Here is a 26065-nt window from a genome sequence, read left to right on the forward strand (position 1 = left end):
AGTTAGTTGATTAAACAATGTAGGAAAAGATAGATTACTACTTACTGTAAAGAAGACACATGAAGTTCCAGACAGGCATGATTAAATGACACTCGCATCACACACACACACACACACACACACACAAAGCACAAGCACACCTCATGCACATACGACCGCCAACTCCAGCATCTAGGGCCAGAATGCAACATCACGTGGAATGCAAGCAGCAGCAATATTGGGAGGGTGAAGAAGGGGAAGTGATAGTAGTGTATGGATGGGGAGAGCGATGAGTGCTATCTGGTGTAGTGTGCAGGGACTAGAGTGCCAACAGGCGCGGTGTCAGGAGGTTGTGGACAGGCAGCTGGGGAAAAAAAGGAGCAAAAGAGGGGAGGTGCAGGGAAAGACGGACAGATGTTTTTGCAAACAGTTGCATATAAACAGAATGGGAATGAGATGATAGGACGGGGGGGGGGGGGTGAAAACTGTTGGGTGGAGGGTGTGGGAGAGTGTGTTACTGTAGGTTGAGGCAGGGGTAATTACGAGAGCGGAGAATGTGTTGTAAGGATGACTCCCATCTGCGCAGTTCAGAAAAGTTGGTGGTGGAGGAAAGAATCCAGATGGCTCAGGTAGTGAAGAAGCCACTGGAATAGTGTGTTATGTTCAGCTGCACGTTGTGCCAGAGGGTGGTCTACTTTGCGGTGGTGGCCTTCGTCCTGGTAGTCAACTGGTTGGGAGTCATGCCATTATAAAAAGCTGTGCAGTGATTGCAGCAGAGCTGGTAAATGACCTGGCTGCTTTCACAGATGGACCGCCCCCTGTTGGGGTGGAATAAACATGTAACAGGACTGGAGTAGGAAGTGCTGGGGAGGGGGGGGGGGGGGGGGGGGGATTGGGCAGGTTTTGCACCAGGGTCTTCCACAGGGATATGATTTTTGTGGCAAGGGTTTGGGATTGGTAGTGGCATGGGGACAGACTAGGATGTTGTGGAGGTTGGGTGAGTGATGGAACACCACTTCAGGAGGGGTGAGAAGTATCTCTGGTAGGATGTCCCTTATTTCAGGGTACGGCGATAGGTAATCAAAACCTTGGTGAAGGGTGCGGCTCAGTTCTTACAGGGCAGGGTGATACTGGATGACGAAAGGGACACTCCTTTGTGGTAGGTTTTTGGGGATGGTAAGGATTGGGGTTGTGAGGGGATATGGCATGAGAGATCTTTTTGCGGATTAGGTCTGGGGGATAGCGCAAGTCTTGGAAGGTCTCGATGGATGGTGGGGAAGGTAGTGTTCAATAGTGGTAAGATCATGGGCATGAGGGATGTTGGTGTATAGGGAGGTGGTATCAACAGTGACAAGTAGGATCCCAGGACCTAAGGGATGGTGATGGCAGAGAATCTGTGAGGGAAGTGGGAGGTTAGACTACAGACAATTGGTTGGTGGTGTTTCTCAATGAGTACCAAAATTCTTTCAGTGGGGGTATAATAACCAGCCACACTGGGGTGTCCACGATTATTGGGTTTGTGGATTTTGGGGATCATGTAAAAGTTGGGTTTGCAGGGTGTCGTAGGGGTGAGGAGGGAAATGGGTTCAGGGAGATGTTCTGGGAAGGACCTAAGGCTTTAAGCAGGAAATGAGTTTGTGTTGGACTGCTAGTCTCCCACATCAAAGACACTAACCACTTCCTTCACCGACTTCCTGCCATCCGTACCCCTCTACCTGCTGAAACCTTACTCATCACTACGTGCCTCATGCCTATGGTCTTACTGCTATTCAACACTACCTTTCCCAATGTCCTTCAGACTCCAAACCTACTACATCATTCCTCATACATCTTAATAACTTTATCCTAACAAACAATTACTTGTCATTTGAAGGGAGGGTATATAAACAATCTGCAGCACAGCATGGGCACCTGCATGGCACCCTCTGATGCCAACCTTTGTATGCGCCATCGAGAGGGGACTTTCTTGGCCTCCTAAAACATTCAGGTCCTTTGATGATATCTCCATGATCTGAACCCAGGGTGATGATATTCTACCTTCTTTCCTTCACAACCTCAACACGTTTTCTCCCATCCGCTTCACATGGGTCTCCTTAACAAACCGTGCCACCTTCCTAGATATACACTCCTGGAAATGGAAAAAAGGACACATTGACACCGGTGTGTCAGACCCACCATACTTGCTCCGGACACTGCGAGAGGGCTGTACAAGCAATGATCACACGCACGGCACAGCGAACACACCAGGAACCGCGGTGTTGGCCGTCGAATGGCGCTAGCTGCGCAGCATTCGTGCACCGCCGCCGTCAGTGTCAGCCAGTTTGCTGTGGCATACGGAGCTCCATCGCAGTCTTTAACACTGGTAGCATGCCGCGACAGCGTGGACGTGAACCGTATGCGCAGTTGACGGACTTTGAGCGAGGGCGTATAGTGGGCATGCGGGAGGCCAGGTGGACGTACCGCCGAATTGCTCAACACGTGGGGCGTGAGGTCTCCACAGTACATCGATGTTGTCGCCAGTGGTCGGCGGAAGGTGCACGTGCCCGTCGACCTGGGACCGGACCGCAGCGACGCACGGATGCACGCCAAGACCGTAGGATCCTACGCAGTGCCGTAGGGGACCGCACTGCCACTTCCCAGCAAATTAGGGACACTGTTGCTCCTGGGGTATCGGCGAGGACCATTCGCAACCGTCTCCATGAAGCTGGGCTACGGTCCCGCACACCGTTAGGCCGTCCTCCGCTCACGCCCCAACATCGTGCAGCCCGCCTCCAGTGGTGTCGCGACAGGCGTGAATGGAGGGACGAATGGAGACGTGTCGTCTTCAGCGATGAGAGTCGCCTCTGCCTTGGTGCCAATGATGGTCGTATGCGTGTTTGGCGCCGTGCAGGTGAGCGCCACAATCAGGACTGCATACGACCGAGGCACACAGGGCCAACACCCGGCATCATGGTGTGGGGAGCGATCTCCTACACTGGCCGTACACCACTGGTGATCGTCGAGGGGACACTGAATAGTGCACGGTACATCCAAACCGTCATCGAACCCATTGTTCTACCATTCCTAGACCGGCAAGGGAACTTGCTGTTCCAACAGGACAATGCACGTCCGCATGTATCCCGTGCCACCCAACGTGCTCTAGAAGGTGTAAGTCAACTACCCTGGCCAGCAAGATCTCCGGATCTGTCCCCCATTGAGCATGTTTGGGACTGGATGAAGCGTCACCCACGCGGTCTGCACGTCCAGCACGAACGCTGGTCCAACTGAGGCGCCAGGTGGAAATGGCATGGCAAGCCGTTCCACAGGACTACATCCAGCATCTCTACGATCGTCTCCATGGGAGAATAGCAGCCTGCATTGCTGCGAAAGGTGGATATACACTGTACTAGTGCCGACATTGTGCATGCTCTGTTGCCTGTGTCTATGTGCCTGTGGTTCTGTCAGTGTGATCATGTGATGTATTTGACCCCAGGAATGTGTCAATGAAGTTTCCCCTTCCTGGGACAATGAATTCACGGTGTTCTTATTTCAATTTCCAGGAGTGTAGACCTCCTCCTCTCTAATGGATGGATCCACACCTCTGTCCACATTAAGCCCACCAACCACTGAGAATATCTGCATTTTGATAGCTGCCATCCCTTTCACCCAAAAAATCCCTCCCATACAACCTGGCTACCCAGGGACGGTGTATCTGAAGTGAGAAAAACTCCTTTCCTCAGTATGCTGAGGGTCTCAAGGCCTTCGCAGGCAGGCACTGTCCCCCAGACCTAGTCCGCAAACAGATCTGTGCCATTTCCCCTCACAATCCCAACCCTCCCAGCACCCCCAATAACCAGCCACAAAGAAATGTGTCCCCTTCACCACCCAGTATCACACTGGACTGGAACAACTGAACCACATCCTTCACCAAGGCTTTGATTACCTACCATAATGCTCTGAAATGAGGGACATTCTATGCGAGACACTTACCATCCCTCCTAAAGTGGTGTTCCATGGCCCACCCAACCTCCACAACATCCTAGTCCATCACTATTCCGCTCCTAATCCCAACACCTTGCCACAAGGATCATATCCATGTGGAAGACACAGGTGCGAAACCTGCCCAATCCACCCACCCACCCGGCACTTCCTATTCCAGTCCTGTCGCAGGTTTTCTCATACCTCATCAGGGGCTGGGCCACCTGTGAAAGCAGCCATGTTATTTACCAGCTATGTTGCAATCATTGCTCACCATTTTATATTGGTATGACTACCAACCAGCATGTCCACCAGGATGAATGGCCACCACCAAACTGTGGCCAAGAGCAAAATAGCATGCAGAACACGCAGCTAAACATAACATACTGGATTTCAGTAGGTGCTTTACTACCCAAGCCATCTGGATCCTTCCCTATACCACCAGCTTTTCTGAACTGCACAGGTGGGAGTTATCCTTACAACACACTCTCTGCTCCTGTGACTATCCTGTCCTCAACCTATGGTAACATACCATGCCCACACCCTCCATCCAACAGCTTCCACCCCCTCTGTCCTGTCATCTCAGCCCCATTCTCACCTCCCATCTTGTTTATTTGCAGCCCTCTGTCAATGCATCCGCCCATCTTTCCCCACTCCTCTCCTTTTTTGCTCCTTTTTACCCCACCTCCCTGTCCCTCAACCTCATGATGCTGCGCCTGTTGGCAGTCTAGCCCCCGCACACTCCAACAGATAGTGTTCGTCTCTCTCCCCATCTGTACACTGCTATCCTCTCCCCTTCCTCCTTACCTTCCACTTCACCTTCATCTTCACTCTCACCTTCCCCTTCCCCACCCAGATTGCTGCTTGCATCCCATATCATGTTGCATTCTGGCCCGAGATGCTGAAGTTGGAACTCGTGTGTGCTTGCTTTGTGTGTGTGTGTGTGTGTGTGTGTGTGTGTGTGTGTGTGTGTGTGCGTGTGTGTGTTTCTTGGGTGACAGAAATGAGACAGCTTGGATTGAAATTCCTGTGCCCTTGTGCCTTATTGGCATCTCCTCATTTACCCCGTGTCCCCCCCCCCCCCCCCCCCCCCCCCCAATAGACATTGACAGCATGCATTTTATGCCTCTTCTGAAAATGCCAAGCCTCAGAAAACACAAATCCAGAAATTCCCTTTTTCTGGGGGATTTTGTGGGACTTTTTCTTGAAGCTTGATGCAGACAATGGAATTTGCTATGAGTACACATATTGGAACTGTTCAAACTGAGAATACTCCACGACTTCATGTTTGGCTGACCTCATGTGCTTGCTATGGTCACTAAATGAACACCTTGCCAGACTTGCCTCTATTTCCTGTCTTGAAATTATTACCGACGAGAGGTTAGGCTTTGGGATGTGAAAGTGTTCTGCAACCTGTGTTTGTCTTCTCTCCATTGCTGACCAGACATAGAATTTTCTGACTTTGTTTTAACGTCAGAGAATTGTAAGGTCTTTTCTGTTCTGGCAGCATATTGCGTGTGATGGAATGAAAGGGAAAAAACGCATTCATTGCTCACAGGCAGAGACAGAGAGCTGTCTGGACTGTTGTGTGTTGCACACTGTGTGTGGTCTGCTGACCAGCCATTCTCTTCCCCTTCCTTGCATCTAACGTGAGTAGTAAGCAAGCAAATGGGCCGTTGTTGTGAAATTACAGTGCAGTATATTATTGAGAAAAATTGTGAGGAATGTGTAATGGAAAACACCATAATCCACAGCACTCCATATGTACACACTTAAACAATGGAAAATCCAGGATGGAATGTCACAGTATTATGAAAAGGAAAGTTTGCTACTCACCACATAGCGGAGATGTTGAGTAGCAGATAGGCACAACAAAAAGACTCTCACAAATAAAGCTTTCAGCCAGTAAGGCTTTTGCCAACAAACGAGACACAAGCGCATGCGCACCCCCCCCCCCCCCCCCCCCCCCCCCTCGCCCCCCACACCAAAAGACACACACACACACACAACTGCAGCCTCGGGCAACTGAAACCACGCTGTGTGGTTTCAATTGCCTGAGACTGTAGTCGTGTGTGTGAGTTGCGTTTGGGCTTGTGTGCGCATTTGTGTGCGTGTGCTGTATATTGTTGACAAAGGCCTTACTGGCTGAAAGCTTTATTTGTGACAGTCTTTTTGTTGTGCCTATCTGCTACTCAACATCTCCGCTATATGGTGAGTAGCAACATTTCTTTTCATAATATTGTTATATGTACACACTTATTAGGTTTAGATGAAGAATGAGGTGTGAAATATGTAATGTTGGGGACTAAATTTTAGTTTGTAGTATGAATTATCCAAAATTTGATTAAGGTGGTAGAGTTTTCGATGTAAGTTGGTGGGGACGCTTTCAGTTTATCCAATTTTGAAGCAATTAGGGTCTACTGTGTAAGACCACAGCTGAGTAATACCTGTAAATATGAGTTACTTGACTTTTTTCTCTGAAACTGTAACACCACAACATATATAATGTCCTTGTACAAGTAATCCGTGGATTAATACCACTACCAGTAGTAGGGAATTACATATGTAGGAAAGGAAATAATGTGGATATACTGCAGCACAATATACAGCACAGTAAACTTGTAGTGTGGGAGAAATACCTAGTAGTGGTACCTCAAACAAATGAGAGCTACTACTAATACTTCATATTTCACTGTTCAGACCACACTTCCCTTGTGATTACTGTTTCAATTAATCAACTAAATTCTTCCCTGTGACACTGTAAAAAATATTGGCATAAGTGATGTGTTACATAATATTAACTTATTCCAGAAGTGTTATGTATATCCATATTAATTTATTTTCAAACAATGGAAAATCCAAGATGCAAAAATGATAATATTATGAAAAGGACAGATTGCTAAGCACCATATAGAGATGATGTTGAGTTGCAGACGGGCTGTCTCATTTAGCAGTCTTGTTAGTACGCCTGTCTGTGACTCAACAACTCTAAGTGGTGAGTAGCAGTCTGTCCTTATCATAATATTGACTCTGGTTCTATTTTCAGCATAAATATATGAAGTGCATATACTGTTTATAATCTTTGTTACTGTTTATTTAGATTTTTCATTGAGTGCATTGATAATTATTACTTTAGTAATAAAAGAGTGTGATTTCTTTCAGAAAGTGACGAATTGTTACCAAATGTCTGCAGCTGGGCAGAATTATATGCGTGGTACCAACAATCATTGGAATTATGGGAACAATAGAGGCAATAACTACAGAAAAATAGAAAAGACTGCTCCAGAATATAACACACAAGATGACTTCAATGAGGCCAGGCATAGGAAGCAAGAAATGCTGCAATTACAGACTCCTCGTGCTAAAAGTTTATTTAAACACCCCACTGAAGAAGAAACGAGACAAGGAATTGAAACACACACAGGAAAATACCTTTTGAAATCTGCACGCAAGGAGAATGAGTTTCATAATTGTCAAACAAGGCATCCATCAAAAATTAGTAACCCTCAGTTTCACCCAAAAAAAAGGACAGGTACCTGTAATTTCCTATAGTCGAGATAGCGTAAGTAGATCTCTGACAGCTGGCAGCACTGTTGCCAGCTTTCAACTGCAGAGTGCTAATGGCTGCAGGCAAAAACAGTAGTCATCTACAGAGCTGAGGTGTTGCGATGGAGATGTTTATAAAGTTATTATGTTATGGGCTGAGGTAGGCCAGCAAAGCTGCAACTGTCAGGGATGAACTTACACACACTCAGCTAGAGTAAACATAAACAATCGTTGTTAAGGCAGGTATTTAAATTTTTTAATATGCATGTTGCTTAATAGTAAAATAAAATTTAAGAGAAACTAATATTGTGGATGACAGGAAGGTAAGTATTTGTCTGTAGTTAACCCATTGTTGGGCTGTCTGTTTCATTAAATTGTAGACAGGAAAACTAAAGAATTTGGAACAAGCATCAGTCTTGCATAAATGAGGGGAAAATATCAAAAAAGTGAGAAAAACTTACAACATTTGTTGCATGAGTAGTGCAGACAATGTTACACTGATAAGCAGAACAGAGAAAATGTGGTGTGCGACCGTCTCTGTATTCATTGACACTGAGGAGACTGCTCACTGGCAAGGCATGGACTTGGGTTCAGGAGGGTAATGATTTAAATTTCCATCCGTCTGTACAGATTTAAGCTTTCTGTGATTTTCATAAATTGCTCGGGGCAAATGCCTGGATAGTTCCTTCTAAAGAATTTGGCCAGTGTCCTTTGACAATCTGATCTTGTGCTCATTTTTCAGTGTTGGGATGTTAAGCCACATTCTTACTTCCTTTTTCCATTCACTGATGGAGGGAAGCATGTGTTTACAGATATAGATAAACTGAAGAAACATATGCTATGCAGCATCATATATAATAATATCATACTTGAGTTAGATAGTTGCATGTTCCGTAGATCATTTGAACGATTCTCTATCAAAATGATGTAGAACGATTCAGTTTACAGGATAATGGGTGAGGTGTGATGAGGAAAGTAATGGGAATTCTTGTTTTTCTTAAAGAATCTTTATTTATTCATCAGCATCAACTTTGTCCACTTCAAGGAAATCCCCCTCAGATGTAATACAATTGTGCCAGAGCATTTTCCAAACTTGGAAGCACTTCTGGAACTTACTTTTCATTATTGTGTTCAGCTCCTTCACCGATTCTATTTTTTACCTCAACAGTGGTGGCAAAACGATGTCTATTCATGGTTCTCTTCAGTCGCAGGGAGCCATATCTGGCAAATACAGTGGCTGAGGCAACACAATGGTTTTATTTCTTGCCAAAAAAATCCTGGAGAACCATTGAGGTGTGAGAGGGAACATTAGTGTGATGCAATAGTGGTTTCGCCTCAAATAGACCTCTTAATCACATCTCATATACATGATTACTGTTAACATTAATGAACACATTTTTTTCTCTCTGCTTACTAAAAGAACTTGCTGTTCCACATGTTAGACACTTTATGATACTGAGAAAATGAAAATTTGTGTGTTGCTGTATATTGAACTCCTTTCTGAACAACTGACAGCTTCAGTAATGGGTAATAAAGGTGTAATGCTGTAGGTACAGACATTACTGTTCTTCTGAAATTGTGATGGATTATTTCTGATGCATTAGCAAATATGAGTTGTGACATCACAGTTAAAATGCCTAGTTCCTTGCAGAGAGGCTCACCCGATGCCTGTGGGTGCACACCACATATTCTGTGCAATCAGCACTTTCTTTCTAAGTGATGAGCTATCCCATAAAATTGTTCCATAATCCGATATTGTGTGGACATATACAAAGGGGTTAATACATTTGTTTCCAACCTTAGCACTTATATGAAGAGCGTAAGTAGCTAAACTTAATTGTTTGAGCAGCTCAGTAATATGCTACTTCCAGTTCATTTTCATTAATGTGTACACCCAAAAATTTGGATCATTCTAACTTATTTACTGATTTGTCGTGTGTTACATCAATTGTTGGTGTGACACTGTTTGTTGTACAGAACTGCATATACACAAGTGTGCCTTTTTAAAACTTCCATTTTCTGAGAACCACTCTATAATTCTTTGAAAAATATCATTTACCATCTCTTTGGAAGCTTTCTCTTTAATGAGATATATTATAACACTAGTATCGTCTGCAGTATGTAATAATTCTACCTGTTGAATGTTGAGTGGAAGGTCATTCACATTTATAAGGAATAGGAGTGGATCCAAAATTGAACCCTGTGGGACTCCCTTTGTTATGTCCCCACTCACTAAAAATTCCTACATTGATTGAGTTATTCAGCACAACCTTTTGCTTTCTGTTTAAGTATGATTCAGATCCGCTGTTTGTAAAGTCATCAGTTCCACAAAACGTGAGGGTTTGTTTTTTTTTTTATTTTATTTTATATATATATATAAAAAGGAGAATAATGTGATCTACACAATCAAACACCTTGGAAAGATCACAAAAAATACCATTTGCCAATATTTTACTATTGGATAAGTGAATTTATAAACAGCATTCTAAATTGAGCAACCCTTCTGGAATCCAGGCTCCGATAGGCTAAGTAAATTTTTTCTATTTGCAGTGTGAGGCTATCCTATGTTTTTCAAATATATTGGAAAAATATCTCAGTAAGGAAGCTGGACGATAATTGTTTTAAGCTTGTCTTGTCACCTTCTTATGAAGAGGTTTATAACTGTAGAATATTGTCACCTATCTGGACGAATTCCCCATATCAGTGATGCTTTATATATATCACTAAGGACAATTCTTATTAAGCTGGAACCACTTCTGAGAATTCCATTTGAAATTCCTTCAACATCACATGAGCATTTGTTTTTTAGAATTTTTATAATTCTGTTAATTTCAGTAAAGGATATTGGTGCTACTTCTAATTGCTTAAAGTTTTACGGAATGACATTTTTAATATATTCTCTTGCGTACTCAACTGAACCATTGAATCCTATTGTTCCTGCTACATTTAGAAAGTGATTCTTAAAAGTACTCACACCTTGCGAATAATCAGTCACAACATTGTCATTTAGTTTATTTGTTACGGTATCTTCTACACTGTCTAGTTGTCCTGTCTCCTGTTTAACAATATCCCATATAGTTTTAATCTTATTATTTGCATTATTTATGTCTGTTAGAACATCCATACATCTGGATATTTGAATGACTTTCCATAAAATACTGCAGTAACTGGATACTTGAATGACTTTCTTCAAAATACTACCATAATTTTCTCTTTACTATCACCAGACGGGAGATTCTTGTAATGTACTTTAATAATTTTAAATTCTGTGCAAGTGGTTGCCACCATAATAGACATGAAGCTAAATATTCATGACTGGGACTTAAACAGAATTACTGTGCGTGTGGGTTTTTTTTTTTTTTTTTTTTTTACACGTGATCATTTCTTCGATCAAAGCCCATATCACAGCAAACTGAAGAACTGTTGTACATGTCAGGATGGTATCAGGAGCTCAGGTGGGCATCCAGAGTGTTTTTCCTATACGTAAAATGAAAAATCCCAAGAGTCAGGGAAAAGTGGGTTTTATTGCCAAGAATTACCACTGATACGTGAAATATGAAAACTGGCTACGGCTACAGCTACGACTATGGAGTGAACCGCACATGGTACGGAAAGAGTGTCTCGCCCTAAATAGAAAGGACTGGTGGACATGTCCAGGTGGTAAGGAAGCTGGCAGGGAAAAAGAGGGACCCGCTGTTGCGTACCTCACTTGATGGCACCTTGTCCTCTTGTTGGTGGGTTTGAGGTAGATAGTTGGGGTGTCTCTCTCTCAGCAGTACTGTGGTGGCATCCCTAGCACAGCGTAATAGTGTGGGAGCCAGCCACAAGTACTGTGGAGTAGTTTACGTAACTGTTCATGCCGCTGCCTGAGGCTAAATTAAAATGGTGGAAGTAGAACAGAATACAATTTTTTACCATTATTACCCATTACCTTGTACACTATATTCTCTTTGCCTAGTGTCATCATCTTTCGGAGGCTCTCTTCTTACCACAAACCACTATGATCATTATTGTGCTCATGATTTCATTATTTGTTTGTATTTGCATCTTTGTCTTAAACAGGTCATTAAATCATTATTTCTTGGGTACCTTAACCCCTTTTTATTAAGCTGCCCATTATTTTTCAGTTTGCGGTCCAGAAGCTTTCTTTCTTTGAAATACACATTTAGCAAGTGCTGCTCATGTTCTAATTTGTGGAGGTGAATATATTATCTTCAGAAAAGTTGCAAAATTTCCCTAGAATTTTCTTTCCTTTGTAAGGACTGGCCACATCATTGAAGTCGCACACAATCATTTCAGTGCTCATATCATGAGTGACATCTAACAATTATCACTTTATCATTAATTTTATGATACCACCATATTTTGAAGTTGGAAATTACGCTTGAATATAGGAGGCTCGGTTGGTTTTCTAAGAACATTCATCATATCTAGCCGCTAACACTGAATGTACTCACTACTAAATTAATTAATTCGGAATTTATCATCTCTGCAATTTTTTCTTCCTTACTTTTTCACATTCTCTGTGAATTACTGTTTTCTTCAAAATGTAAATAGTAAATGCATTGCCATCTAATTTCAGTCACTCGCAATACTAATATTTTTCTTGCTTTAATTTTCAGATGTTATTGTCCACTTTTTCTTAATGAGGTCCACACATTCCAGCACAAATTAACAGTATGTTGTGGTTGTTGCTGTTGTCGTCGTCGTTGCTTTCATCGTCATTGTTGTCATTGTTCCCAGTCTGAAGACTGGTTTGATCAGTGCTCTCCATGCTAATTTATCCATAATCAGCCTCTTCATTTGTGCATAACTTCTGCAACATACATCTATTACAACTTGCTTACTGTATTTATCCCTTGATCTCCCTCTACAATTTTTACCCTCACATTTCCCTCCAGTACCATAGTGACAACTCCTTGATCAACTGATCCATTCTTTAAGTCAAGTTGTGTTATAAACTTGCTTTCTCCCCAGTTCGATTCAGTACCGCCTCATTAGTTACATGATATATCCGTCCAGTCTTCAGCATTCCTCTGTAGCCCCTTATTTCAAGAGCTTCTATTCTCTTCTTGTCTGAACTGCTTATCATTCACATTTCAGTCCCACAAAAGGCTATGCTGCAGACAAATAACTTCAGAAAAGACTCTGAAGACTTAAGTTTGTATTTGATTTTAACAAACTACTTTTTTCAGAAATTCTTTCCTTGCTGTAGCCAGTATGCGTTTTACATCCTCTCTCCTTTGGATAGTGTGTGTTATTTTGATGCCCAAATAGCAAAACTCACAGACAAATTTTAGCGTGCCATTTCCTAATGTAACTCCTTCAGCATAACCCGATTCAAATTGACTACATTCAACTTTTGTTGATGCTCATCTGACAACCTCTTTTAAGACACTGTCTGTTTCCTTCAGCTACTCTTCCAAATTCTTTGCTGTCAGAGAATTACAGTGCCATTGGCAAACCTCAAAATTTTTAATTTCTACTTCCTGAACTACTACTTCATTTTCTTTATTGCTTACTCAGTGTAGAGGTTATCAGGGATGGGCAACAGTTCTGTCTCACACCCTTCTCTACTTCTCCTTCCTTTTATGTCCTTCAATTTTTATAACTGCAGTTTGGTTTCTGTACAACTGTGTGCAACCTTCTGCTCCGTGTATTTTATCCCTGCTACCTTAATTATTTCAAGGAGAACAGTATTCATGATCTTGCTAAATATATAACTGCCATAAATATAGATTTGCCTTTCTCTAACCTACCTTCCTAAATATGTCATAGGGTCACTATCACCTCTCGTGTTCCTGTATTTTTCTGGAACTCTAACTGATCTTCCCAGAGGTTGCCTTCTACCTTGTTTCTTTCCTCTGTAAACATAATTCGTGCTAGCAATTTGCAGTAATATTCAGACCTTTCAGCACCTGTTTCCTTTGGAACTGGAATTATTACTTTCTTCTTGAAGTCTGAGGGTAGTTATCCTGTCTCATATATCTTGAATGCCAGGTGGAATAGTTCTGCCATCTCTTGCTCTCCCAATAATCTCAATAATTTTGAAGGAATATTTCAATTACTTAGCCATTTCATACTTTCAGTAATTTAGTACTATGTGAAATTTTTCTTACAGTGTTGTACCTCCCATCTCATCTTCATCTACTTCCTCTTCCCTTTCTATGTACTGGCTTGCCATCTGAACTCATGATTTTCATACAGCTGCTTCTCTTTTTTCCAGAGGTCTCTGTAATTTTGCTATAGTCAGCATCTATCTTTCCCCTAGTTACATATGCTTCTACAGCCTTGCATTTGCCTTCTAGCCATTCCTTCTTACCCATTTTGCACTTCCTGTCAATTTTTTTTATTTTTTATTTATTTTTTAATTTTTTTTTATTTTTTAATTTTTTTTTTATTATTTAACTTTCCCCTCACACTTCATTTGCTGCATTTTTATGTTTTCTGCTTTCACAATTTAAACTCAGTATCTGCAGGATTTTTAATGGGCCTTGTCTTTTTACCTCTTGGGTCATCTTCTGCCTTCATTGTTTCACCTCTCAAACCTCTCTCAAAGCTACGCATTCATCTTCTGCTGTATTTCCTTTCCCTGTGTCAGTCAAACATTGCCTAATGCACACTCTGAAGCTCTCGATAATCTCTTTGTGAGAGAGATTCTTTCAGCTTAGAGATTCTTTCTGCTTGTCCAGGTCCCATCTCCTTAATTTCCTACCTTTTTGCACTTTGGTTGTAATCTACAGTTTATAACCAAGTACAGTCAGTCCACATCTCCCCCTGGAAATGTCATGCAGTTAAAAATCTGCTTTCACACTATTATATAATCTGAAACTTTTCTTTTCCCCAGGTCTCTTCCACATATACAACCTTCTAACATGATTCTTAAACCAGATGTGAGAAATGATTAAATTATGCTCTACCAGGTGGGTTTTTTTTATTCCTTTCCCCCCCATCTGTATTATCCTACTATTTTCCTTTTCTTCTCTTTCCTATTGTCAGATACCAGTTCTTCATCACAGTTAAATACCATATTTACTTCAATATAAGAAAGCCCTGAAAATAAGATGACACCCTGTTTTTTAATTAGGTTTTTTGAGAAAAAATCATTTTTAACGTATTCTGACTGACCAAATTACAAATTGTTTTGTTGACATAAAGTATCTCCCAAAAAGTTAACATATTATCTATTCTAAATGTATGTCATTTATTGATTCTTTTTTTGCTTCTATACTACTCGTGGTCTCGCGGTAGCGTTCTCGCTTCCCGAGCACAGGGTCCTGGGTTCGATTCCCGGCGGGGTCAGAGATTTTTCCTGCCTTGAGATGACTGGGTGTTGTTGTGTCGTCTTCATCATCATCATTCATCCCCATTATGGTAGGAGGAAGGCAATGACAAACCACCTCCACTAGGACCTTTCCTAGTACGGCAGTGTGGGTCTCCCGCATCATTCCCCTACGCTCCATCTCGGAGTATGGGACCATCATCATCGTCATCATCACTGGTGTGAGAATGTTAAAATGTCTCATGCTTCCAAACAAATTGCCTACATGCCCCCCTCTCATTAGCTGTGTAGAACCAGTTGGCACACCACCTTTAATTCCCGTCGTATGTCACAGCAGGCATTGACAACATCGTAGCAAGAAACACGTAAGTACACCACTGGCCTCTATCTACACTTTTACCATCCTCTGCAGAAATGACTAATATTTTTGAATATATGTCTAATTTCAAAGTCAGTTTGATTCCAACTACAAATGGATTCAGGAAAACTGCAATTTAACCATGTAAGATGTTCATAAAAAGCCAAAGTATGTGGTATCGATTCCCATGGTTGGCAACATGATAGAATTTGCTGCTTGTTCATCACTACCGTCCTTGCAGTCATAATAGTTCTCAGCCAAGCTGGTGTCATTGTTCGCCTTTCAATGCTTTTGTAGGGTTGAGATTGAGCAACTGTGAAAAACAGACTGCAATATCTTCTAGTGTGCAGGTCATATGTAACAGCACCAACTAATACATAAATAAAAGATTGTAAATAAGATTCAGGCCCATTCTCAAACTTTCGCTCATCCCATGATATAGTGACATCTGTTGGTATTATCTTCATGACAGCTCTTGCCACTGTAATTTATTCTCACAGTAATTATTAGTCAGTTTAATATGATTTATTTCTGGATTAATTTTCCTTTTTGTTTCAACTGAATTTCGCCATCGTGTTCTGAAGCTGATTAAAAGCTTGTAATCTTTTTACCCAATATTCCAATACATGAATAGTGACAGAATATTTCTTTGCAACCCACTTAGTAAATAATTACAGTCACTCATAATCAAATAAAGTTTTTATCTCGGTTCAGAATCAAGTAATGTTTTTGAAAGACATTTCCACTTTCAAATCTTACCTTTACTTAAAAAACAGAATTAATGTATGTACATGGTATCGATACATGTATGAGAACTTTTATAGCAAACCTGTCCAAACATAAAAAGAGTTTGCAAGATCATAGAAGTTAATGCTATTTCCTCTTGTGTTTCACAAAATTGTCAAATTTTAATCAGAGCAACACCCTGTTGTAGTGGCTAGTTCATAATTTCTCACAAGTCTCTTGCATTAGTGCTGTGTGTGTCATGTCGAATGATTATTCGAGCAATGTTGATACTATATCAAACACTTTGGTTCATCAGAAAATCTCGAACCTGTTGGAATGCGAGTATCATTTACCCAACCCTGCCATTCAGATTTCTTAAAAATAAATCTGCACATGTCCGCAATAGCCAAAGCTTCATCTCTAAATGTAAGAAGATCCCTATAAATGTAAGATTACCCCTATATACTCCACTAAACAATGTAAAAATGTTGACCTCAGCAGCAATAGTTTAATCTACAGAAATACAGTGTCCCTGTATTTTTCAAATGATGAATTTGGGAAAAAATGTCATCTTATATTCGACAAAATAATTTAACTGGATAGATAAAAAATCTACCCACCAAGCTAGTGGCAGAATGTGCACATGAAAGAGGGATGTAATTAGGCGCCTAACCACAACCCTCTTTTATGTGTGTGTTCTGCCACTGCTTGGTGAGTAGATTTTTTTATCTATCCAGTTAAATTATTTTGTCAAAAATTGCTTGTTTTCGTTGTCTTATATTCAGGTAAATATGGTATTCCTTTCACTTAACTACCTGAATAATTTCTTTTATGCCATGATACATTTTTCAATGCCCTCATCAACTACAAAGCTAATTGACATATGAACTTGAACTATTGTGTTGGATGTGTTAATTACACTGTTCATAGTAGCTTACCCACAGTCCTATTATTTTGTTATCCATTGTTAGACATACTTCTACATTACTTTCATTTGATATTTTAATTTATAATTTATAACCCTTTACTCACTTGACCAGTAGTACTGTTCTCCCTGCAACCAAACTTCACTAATTCCCATTATATCTAACTTTACCCTATCAATTTCACTTTTTAAGTTCCCTACCCTCCCTACCCCTTTAAGGGATCTAACATTACACCCTGCAACTTGTAGATTGCCAGTTTTTTTATGACTTCATTCATTCAGTGATCTGAATAGGGAACTGTTTGCCCAAGAGAATGCCATCATCATTTAACCCTACAGAAGAGTTGCATGAATGAATGTAGTTCTTCTTTTTCAGCCATTTTCAGAACAAACGCTGTGAGGCCGTGTTGGTTAAAGGCTAGATCATTCAGTAACCCAGACTCTTGCCTCTGCTACTACTGAAAAGGCTGCTGTCCCTCATCACAAACAAGTTTGTGTGGCCTCTCCACAAATATTCCTCCATTACTGATACTTCTACTGTAGGCTATTTGTAGGGACTGGAAAAATTTGCATCATGTGAAATAGGTGCAAAATTCTGCCTCAGAATGCGAAAATGCAAGATCACCTAGTAGACGCTATTTCAAAGCGAAACTTATCAAGAGGAACTATTTTATCAGAGATAACAATATTATGAAAAGGATAGTTGCTGCTCACCATATAGCAGAGATGCTGAGTTGCAAATAGGCACAACAAAAATAAACAGAAAGTGAGCTTTCAGCCAACAAGGCTTCATTGGAAACACACACACACACACACACACACACACACACACACACACGGAAACACAACTCACACACACGACTACAGTACTCTGGCCTCAGCAGCCAGAGACACATAAATTAAAGTGGCATCCTTTTTTTCCAATCATACGAGAGTTGCATAGAAGGTGCTTACCTGCAAAAAGTATGAAACAAGATTGTGGTTATAATTGAAGTCTTTATTCAGAAGTAATCAGCAGAGGCCTAAGTGCAACTATCCCACAGTAAGTGTTCCCTGTGCTCAGAATTCTTCTGGCTGTGACAGTAGCCAGTGCAACACTGCACCCTTCAGTTCATTGTCAGAGTTCAAGTACTTCCCTTTGAGATGTGTTTTTAGTGGACCACACACATGTCCAGGCTGTAGGATTGGTGCTCAAGCTGCTAGCACTTGAACTTGAACATTACGCTTCATGTGACCCAACAGCCGTGTGGATGCATGTTATCATTGAATAGAATCACTCCCTCCATGAGTAGCCCAGGTCATTTGCTCTTGATGAACTTCATAGGCTATGGAGTGTCTCACTGTTAATGGTTTTTCTGTGCTCAAGGATTCGATGAATGTCGGACTTTAGATGTCGAAAAAACGGTGAGCATCACCCTACCTGCTGTGGGCACAGCTTTTAATTTTTTAGGAGGCAGCCAAGACACTACATTCACATTTTTAGATTCTTACTACATTATCCCTAAGCAACATATGCAAATTTCAGCAGGTTTGGTTGCTATGAAATTTCGTACCTCCTAGATATTACCGTCATCTGCACACATGATAAAAACTGAAGTGCTAAGTTTCCTAAAACAGCTTAAATCTGTTCCCTAAATAAAATTATCTTGTTTTCTTCCTTAAATCTCATGGCACTTCATAGTATTTGATTTTAGTATCAGTGATGCCCAATGCATTTTAAAACACTAACAAATTACACCACTTGAATTTTAACTCCATCGGATACGAAACCTTTGTCAAACAGCAGCCATTTTTGTTGTTGCTGTTGCTGCAGTATTCAGTCCGAAGACAAGGTGATGCATCTCTGTGTATGCTAGTCTATCCTTTGTCTGCGTAACTGCTCCTGCAGACATACATTTCAATCTGTTTACTGTATTGAAACCTTGACCTTTCTCTATGCATCCCCCTTTCCCCCTCCTGACACACACACACACACACACACACACACACACACACACACTTCTCTACAGTACCATGTCAACAAGGTGATGCTGGGTATACTCTCTGCAAACCACTGTGAAGCGTATGGCAGAGGCTACTTCCTGTTGTACCAGTTATTAGTGTTTTTCCCTGTGTTCCATTCATGTATGCAGCATGGGAAGAATGATTGTTTAAATGCCTCTGCATGTACTGTAATTAATCTAATCTTGTCCTCGCAATCCTCCTATGTGAGCGATAAATAAGTGGTTGTAGTATATTCCTATAGTCATCATTTAAAGCCAATTTTTGAAACTATAAGTAGGCTCTTTCAGGGTAGTTTATGCCTATGTTCAAGAGGTAGCTAGTTCATTTCCTTCAACATCTGTGTAACACTCTCCCACAGTTCAAACAAATATGTGGCCATTCATGTTGCCCTTCTCCTTATACATTCAACATCCCTTGTAAGTCCTATTTGGTATGCATCCCACACACTTGAACAATATTCCAGCTTGGGTCGCACGAGTTGTTTGCATTTTCCCAATATTCTGCCAATAAATCAAAGTCTAACATGTGCTTTACCCATGACTGAGACTATGTAATAATTCCATTTCATATCCCTAAAAGTGTTACACTCAGGCATTTTTATGATTTGGCTGATTCCCAGTGTGACTCATTGATATTATAGACATAGGCTACTATATTTGTGTGTGTGTGTGTGTGTGTGTGTGTGTGTGTGTGTGTGTGTGTGTAAAAGTTGCCAATCTGTGCACCACTTTTAAACCTTATCAAGATCTGACTGAACATTTATAGAGCTTCTTTCAGACAGTACTGTCATCTGCAAAATGTTGGAGGTTACTATTTGTCTTGCCCACAAGGTCACTGATATACAGCATGAACAGGAAGGGACCTGACACACTTCCCTGGGGCACACCCAAAGTTACTTCTACATTTGACGATGACTCTCAATCCAAGATAACATGCCATGTCCTCCCTACCAAAAAGATCACCAATCCAATCAGAAATTTCATTTGATATTCTATATGATCACACTTTTGATAGTAAGTGTAGATGTGGTACTGAGTCAAACACTATTCAGAAATCAAGAAATACTGCATCTGCTTGACTATCTTTACCTGAGGCCTTCAGTAGGCCATGTGAAAAAAGTGCGAGTTAGGTTTCATATGATTGATTTTTTCAGTATCCATGCTGATTGACATGGAGGCTGGACATTCTGTTCAAGATACCTCATTAAGTTTCGCCTCAGAATATGGTCTAAGATTCTACAACAAATCAAAGTCAAGGATATTGGACAGTATTTTGTGGATCACTTCTACTACCCTTCTTGTAGACGAGTGTGACCTGTGCTTTCTTCCAACTACTGTGCATGGTTTTTTGCTTGAGGCATCTACAATATAGAAAGAATAGGGGCTAAGTCGGTTGCAAATTCAGTGTAGAATCTGACAGGGATTGGATTGGTCCCTGGAGCTTTGTTCAGTTTTTAACATTTTCAGCTGATTCTCGACACCACTGATGCTTGTACTTATTTTACTCATCTTTTCAGTGATGTGAGAATTAAATTTGGGCAGTTCTCCTGGGTTTTCCTTGTAAGGAACATTTGGATCGGAGTTAAGCATATAGGCTTCTCTTTTACTATCCTCAATTTCAGTTTCTGTATCATTTGCTAAGGGCTGGACACTAATTTTCTCTTAACTGCCAAGGATATTTCATTGAGCCACTCTCTACCCATAACCCAATGTTTTGTTTTGCACCTATTATGCAGTAGTCTCTGTTTCTCTACAGTGATCGCATACCGTAGAGGGTCCTTCCATTATGACATTTTGTAACAGGTACATATCAGTCCAGTGCATGGTCAACTATTCTTTTAAACTTTAGCCATTGTTCATCTACATGCCCCTGTCATCTGCTGAAGTACTTTCAGCCTGGTCTCCCGATAGACTGTGAACTATTGTTGGTCTCGTGCCGCTATTTGTAGCTATAGCTTCCTGACACACATTGCGTCCTTTGATGACCTTTTGTTTTTCAGAGCCCACACTGTTATCCCATGAATCGCAAACTCACTCAGCATATTCCAGTTCTGGTGGATGTAATGACCAGCAAGAATTTAATACATTTAGTGCCATGACGCACACTAAATTTAGTTTTTAAATTGAAACTTGTGTTCCTGTTTATTAGGTTTTCTGGCATCTTCATTTCGATATACTCCTTAATTATGCTGTTCCAGAAACTTGTTTGCGCCCCAGTGCTGGTCTCATTGCATTTCATTTTGTGAATATATTCAAGACTGTTTGATTTGCTTAGTTGTGTTAGCCGGATGTGTTGCTGATGTTCCTAACATCTCTCCTCTATTGTACACCTGGAAGTGCACCATTAATCATACTGAGGAAACCCGAGAGACCACATCAAATTGCTCAGTGCCTCAGGCTTGCAACCCATCAACAGATCACTTCTTTTAGTCCAGTTATGCTGTAAATTTCTTTTCTCCCCAGTTCAAATCATTACCGTCTCATTAGGTATTCAATTGACCCATCTTGTGATAATTTAAACATTTTTCAAACCCACTGTTTTGTGTAATATAAGAGTCTTCACACTGTGTGTTCAAGTGAGGAGACATTGTTGGTGTTGCACAATACTGACTTGCCATTGCTAATTTAGCTGCCTCTATAGTCAAAACTTACTCTCCTCTATTTCAGGCATCAGTACTCAAACTCAAAACTGCATGTTGTTAAGCCCTGCAGTAAACGTAGGTTTATCTTTCCTTACCTGATCTTCTAAGATAACTCATACGGTAATTATTACCTCGTGTGTTTCTACATTTCTCTGGAGTCGAAAGTGATCTTCCTGAGATCAGCTTCTACTAATTTTACCATAGTAACCGAGGTATCACCTACACCAGAAAAGATTGCTCAGTTTGCACCCTCAATACTAGGCCCAGTTAGCTTTTCAAGCAGACCCTATTTGGGAAGAGAGGGTGTTCTCCCCCTCCCCACCACCCCCTTTATCCCTTCTCTTTATACCTCGAGATCCTCGGCTTCACTTGCTGCTCAACAGATATCTCTTAGGGTAGGAGTAGCTCTACAGTTCTTTTCCTACTCCGCTTCAGCCACACTAGCCTGTTCCATCAATAAATTTGAAAATAATTCTCTAGACTTTGTTGCAGTTATGGTGCACCATTATGAATGGTTTACATTTTAATAATGTGCCCCACTTCTGTTATTAATACTAACAGAGAGATAGAGGGGCTGGCCAGTACTTACCTCAGTGCAGTACAGCCGATAGATACACAAAAAACAGAACCGAAAATTTACGTTCCTAGCTTTCGGAACAAATGTTCCTTCATCAGGGAGGAGAGAGGGGAAAGAAAGGGAAGAAGGGAAAGTGGGTTCAGTTACTCTTAACCCAGGTTATGAAGCAACAGGGAAAGGAAAACACGGAGGGTAGCAAGGATGAAGGCATGGTTGTCAGAGGGAAGCCAAAGATATTCTACTGTAAGTACTGTGCCAGCTTCAAACCAAAGAGGATGCCTACAAAAGTAAAGAGGTATATAGTATAAAGATAAACACAACTATGTAGGATGAAAAGATGCGTGTATGGCTAAAGAGGAAAGGGAAAGAGGAGAAGACTGAAGAGTAAATGGGAGTGAGGTTGTTTAATGTAGGTTCAGTCCAGGGGGATGGCGGGATGAAAGGATGTGTTGGAGTGCAAGTTCCCATCTCTGCAGTTCAGAGGGACTGGTGTTGGGTGGGAGAAGCCAAATGGCGCATACGGTGTAGCAGGTTCCTAGGTCCCTAGAATTATGCTGGAGGGCATGCTTCGCTACCGGGTATTGGACATCTCCTAGGCGGACAGTTCGTCTGTGTCCGTTCATGCGCTCAGTCAGTTTAGTTGTTGTCATACCGATGTAAAAGGCTGTGCAGTGCAGGCATGCCAGCTGATAAATGACATGTGTAGTTTCACACATGGCCCTGCCTTGAATTGTGCATGTTTTACCAGTAGCAGGGCTGGAGTAGGTGGTTGTGGGGGGATGTATGGGGCAGGTTTTGCAGCGGGGTCGGTTACAGGGGTAGGAACCGCTGGGTAGAGAAGGTAGTCTGCGAATATTGTAGGGTTTAACAAGGATGTTACGGAGGTTAGGGGGCGACGAAAGGCAACTCTGGGTGGTGTGGGGAGAATTTTGTCAAGGGATGATCTCACTTCAGGGGTTGACTTGAGAAAGTCATATCCCTGGCGGAGTAATTTGTTGATGTATTCGAGGCCAGGATAATACTGGGTGACAAGAGGGATGCTTCTGTGTGGTCTGGGGGTAGGAAGATTGTTGTTGGACGGGGAGGAATGTATTGCTCGGGAGATCTGTTTGTGGACAAGGTCTGCAGGATAGTTGCGGGAGAGGAAAGCAGTTGTCAGGTTATTAGTGTAATTGTTGACGGATTCGTCACTGGTCCCTCACAAGGCCTGACGACGACTTCCATAGACTTACTAACCCCACCTGAGCCACGTACCCCTACCTTCTACCTATTACCCAAAATCCACAAAGAGAACCATCCTGGCCGTCCCATTGTAGCAGGCTTCAAAGCCTCAACAGAACGTATCCCAGCTCTGGTAGACCAACACCTTCAACCTATCACCCGCAGACTGCCATCCTACATCAAAGACACAAACCACTTCCTAGAACGTCTCAAATCCATTCCCACTCCTCTCCCACCTGAAACCTTTCTTGTCACCATAGATGCTACATCCCTTTACACAAACATCCCACATACCCATGGTCTCTCTGCGCTTGAGCACTACCTCTCCCAACGCCCACCCGAAGATCTTCCAAGAACCTCGTTCCTTACCACACTTACCAGCTTCATCCTCACCCATAATTACTTCACTTTTGAAGGCCAGACCTACAAACAAATCGGGGGAACGGCCATGGGAACCAGGATGGCTCCGTCCTACGCCAACCTCTTCATGGGCTGTATGGAGGAGGCTTTCCTGAAGACCCAACAGCTGCTTCCCCTGGCCTGGTATAGGTTTATGGATGACATCTTTGTGGTCTGGACTCATGGTGAAGAAACACTCCTTAATTTCCTCCATAACCTCAACTCCTTTTCGAATCTGAATTTCACCTGGTCCTTCTCCAAAACCAAAGCCACCTTCCTGGATGTTGACCTTCATCTTGTTGAAGCTCACATCCACACCTCTGTCCATATCAAACCCACAAACAAACAACAGTACCTTCACTTTGATAGCTGCCATCCATTCCACATCAAACTCCCCCTTCCCTACAGCCTAGGTATTCGTGGCAAACGTATCTGCTTCAGTGATGAATCCCTCAACAACTACACCAATAACCTGACCAGTGCTTTCCTCTCCCACAACTATCCTGCAGACCTTGCCCACAAACAGATCTCCCGAGCAATACATTCCTCCCCGTCCAACAACAATCTTCCTACCCCCAGACCACACAGAAGCATCCCTCTTGTCACCCAATATTATCCTGGCCTCGAATACATCAACAAATTACTCCGCCAGGGATATGACTTTCTCAAGTCAGCCCCTGAAATGAGATCATCCCTTGACAAAATTCTCCCCACACCACCCAGAGTTGCCTTTCGTCGCCCCCCTAACCTCCGTAACATCCTTGTTAAACCCTACAATATTCGCAGACTACCTTCTCTACCCAGCGGTTCCTACCCCTGTAACCGACCCCGCTGCAAAACCTGCCCCATACATCCCCCCACAACCACCTACTCCAGCCCTGCTACTGGTAAAACATGCACAATTCAAGGCAGGGCCATGTGTGAAACTACACATGTCATTTATCAGCTGACATGCCTGCACTGCACAGCCTTTTACATCGGTATGACAACAACTAAACTGACTGAGCGCATGAACGGACACAGACGAACTGTCTGCCTAGGAGATGTCCAATATCCAGTAGCAGAGCATGCCCTCCAGCATAATTCTAGGGACCTAGGAACCTACTACACCGTATGCGCCATTTGGCTTCTCCCGCCCAACACCAGTCCCTCTGAACTGCGGAGATGGGAACTTGCACTCCAAAACATCCTTTCATCCCGCCATCCCCCTGGACTGAACCTACATTAAACAACCTCACTCCCATTTACTCTTCAGTCTTCTCCTCTTTCCCTTTCCTCTTTAGCCATTCACACATCTTTTCATCCTACATAGTTGTGTTTATCTTTATACTATATACCTCTTTACTTTTGTAGGCATCCTCTTTGGTTTGAAGCTGGCACAGTACTTACAGTAGAATATCTTTGGCTTCCCTCTGACAACCATGCCTCCATCCTTGCTCCCTCCGTGTTTTCCTTTCCCTGTTGCTTCATAACCTGGGTTGTGAGTAACTGAACCCACTTTCCCTTCTTCCCTTTCTTTCCCCTCTCTCCTCCTTGATGAAGGAACATTTGTTCCGAAAGCTAGGAACGTAAATTTTCGGTTCTTTTTTTTGTGTATCTATCGGATGTACTGAGCTGAGGTAAGTACTGGCCAGCCCCTCTAGCTCTTTGTTAGTATTTGTTTCACATCTTTATATGAGATTTTCCATTAACCACTTTTGTTATTATAAGGCAAACAGTGGATCTAGCTGACCCATTACCTTCAATTCTAGTCGACCTAATTTTACACATTCTCTGACAGTGCAGCTTGTCTAAATGTATTTGAAGTTCAGACAATACTGTCTTGGAGACCCTCGGTCAGTGGCAGCTGCTTGCCTCCCCCTGTAGTCTCAGCCTTGGAGAGCCTCTGGCTGTCCCTGGCTGATGGACTGGCCTCACTCCTCCTTTTCCTCCTTTTAATTTGTTTATCCTTCAACATCAATTTTCATTTTGATGAAGGGTACCACCTTAGTAGCTCCTACCATTCTATTGACCTGGCGATTTGTAATGATCGGGCCCCTGGTGTTCAGACACAGAAAGTGACCCCCCTCGTCGTCTTACCTTTCGCAGAGGATCCTCTGCTCTTTTTGGCTGGCAAACTTCCGCCACCTTACGGTACTTTACTTTTTTCTCTTTTAGCTGGTTTTTATACTTCCCTTCTGCTTTTGTGTGCCAGGCGAACATCCTAACACTCATTTTAGTCATTCATCTCGTTTCTTTTAGACATTAACATTATACTTGCAGGATACCCAGGTATGTATGCTCACGCCACAGATTTAAGAGTTTACAACGGTTTTGCCCTTTTGAAAGTGGTTGCCTTCCTCACTCATAAAAGATGACATTCTTGAAGGAAAAAAAGGGGTGGCAGGGGGGGGGGGTGAACTGTTAACAAAAGGCTGCCTCCCAGGGCATGTGCACTGGGGAGTGCCACT

The 26065-nt window shown here is 42.2% G+C and overlaps 1 protein-coding gene across 1 annotated transcript in view; it reads left to right on the forward strand.

The window, feature by feature from the left end:
* LOC124795287 overlaps positions 1–26065 on the forward strand; it is a 140165-nt gene that overhangs the window by 60912 nt on the left and 53188 nt on the right. Inside the window, exon 4 of the mRNA XM_047259245.1 lies at positions 7099–7468. Coding sequence (XP_047115201.1) covers positions 7099–7468 — 370 coding nt within the window. The remainder of the gene's footprint in view (positions 1–7098; positions 7469–26065) is intronic.

The sequence above is a fragment of the Schistocerca piceifrons genome, chromosome 4, assembly GCF_021461385.2.
Source record: "Schistocerca piceifrons isolate TAMUIC-IGC-003096 chromosome 4, iqSchPice1.1, whole genome shotgun sequence".
Lineage (NCBI taxonomy): Eukaryota > Metazoa > Arthropoda > Insecta > Orthoptera > Acrididae > Schistocerca > Schistocerca piceifrons.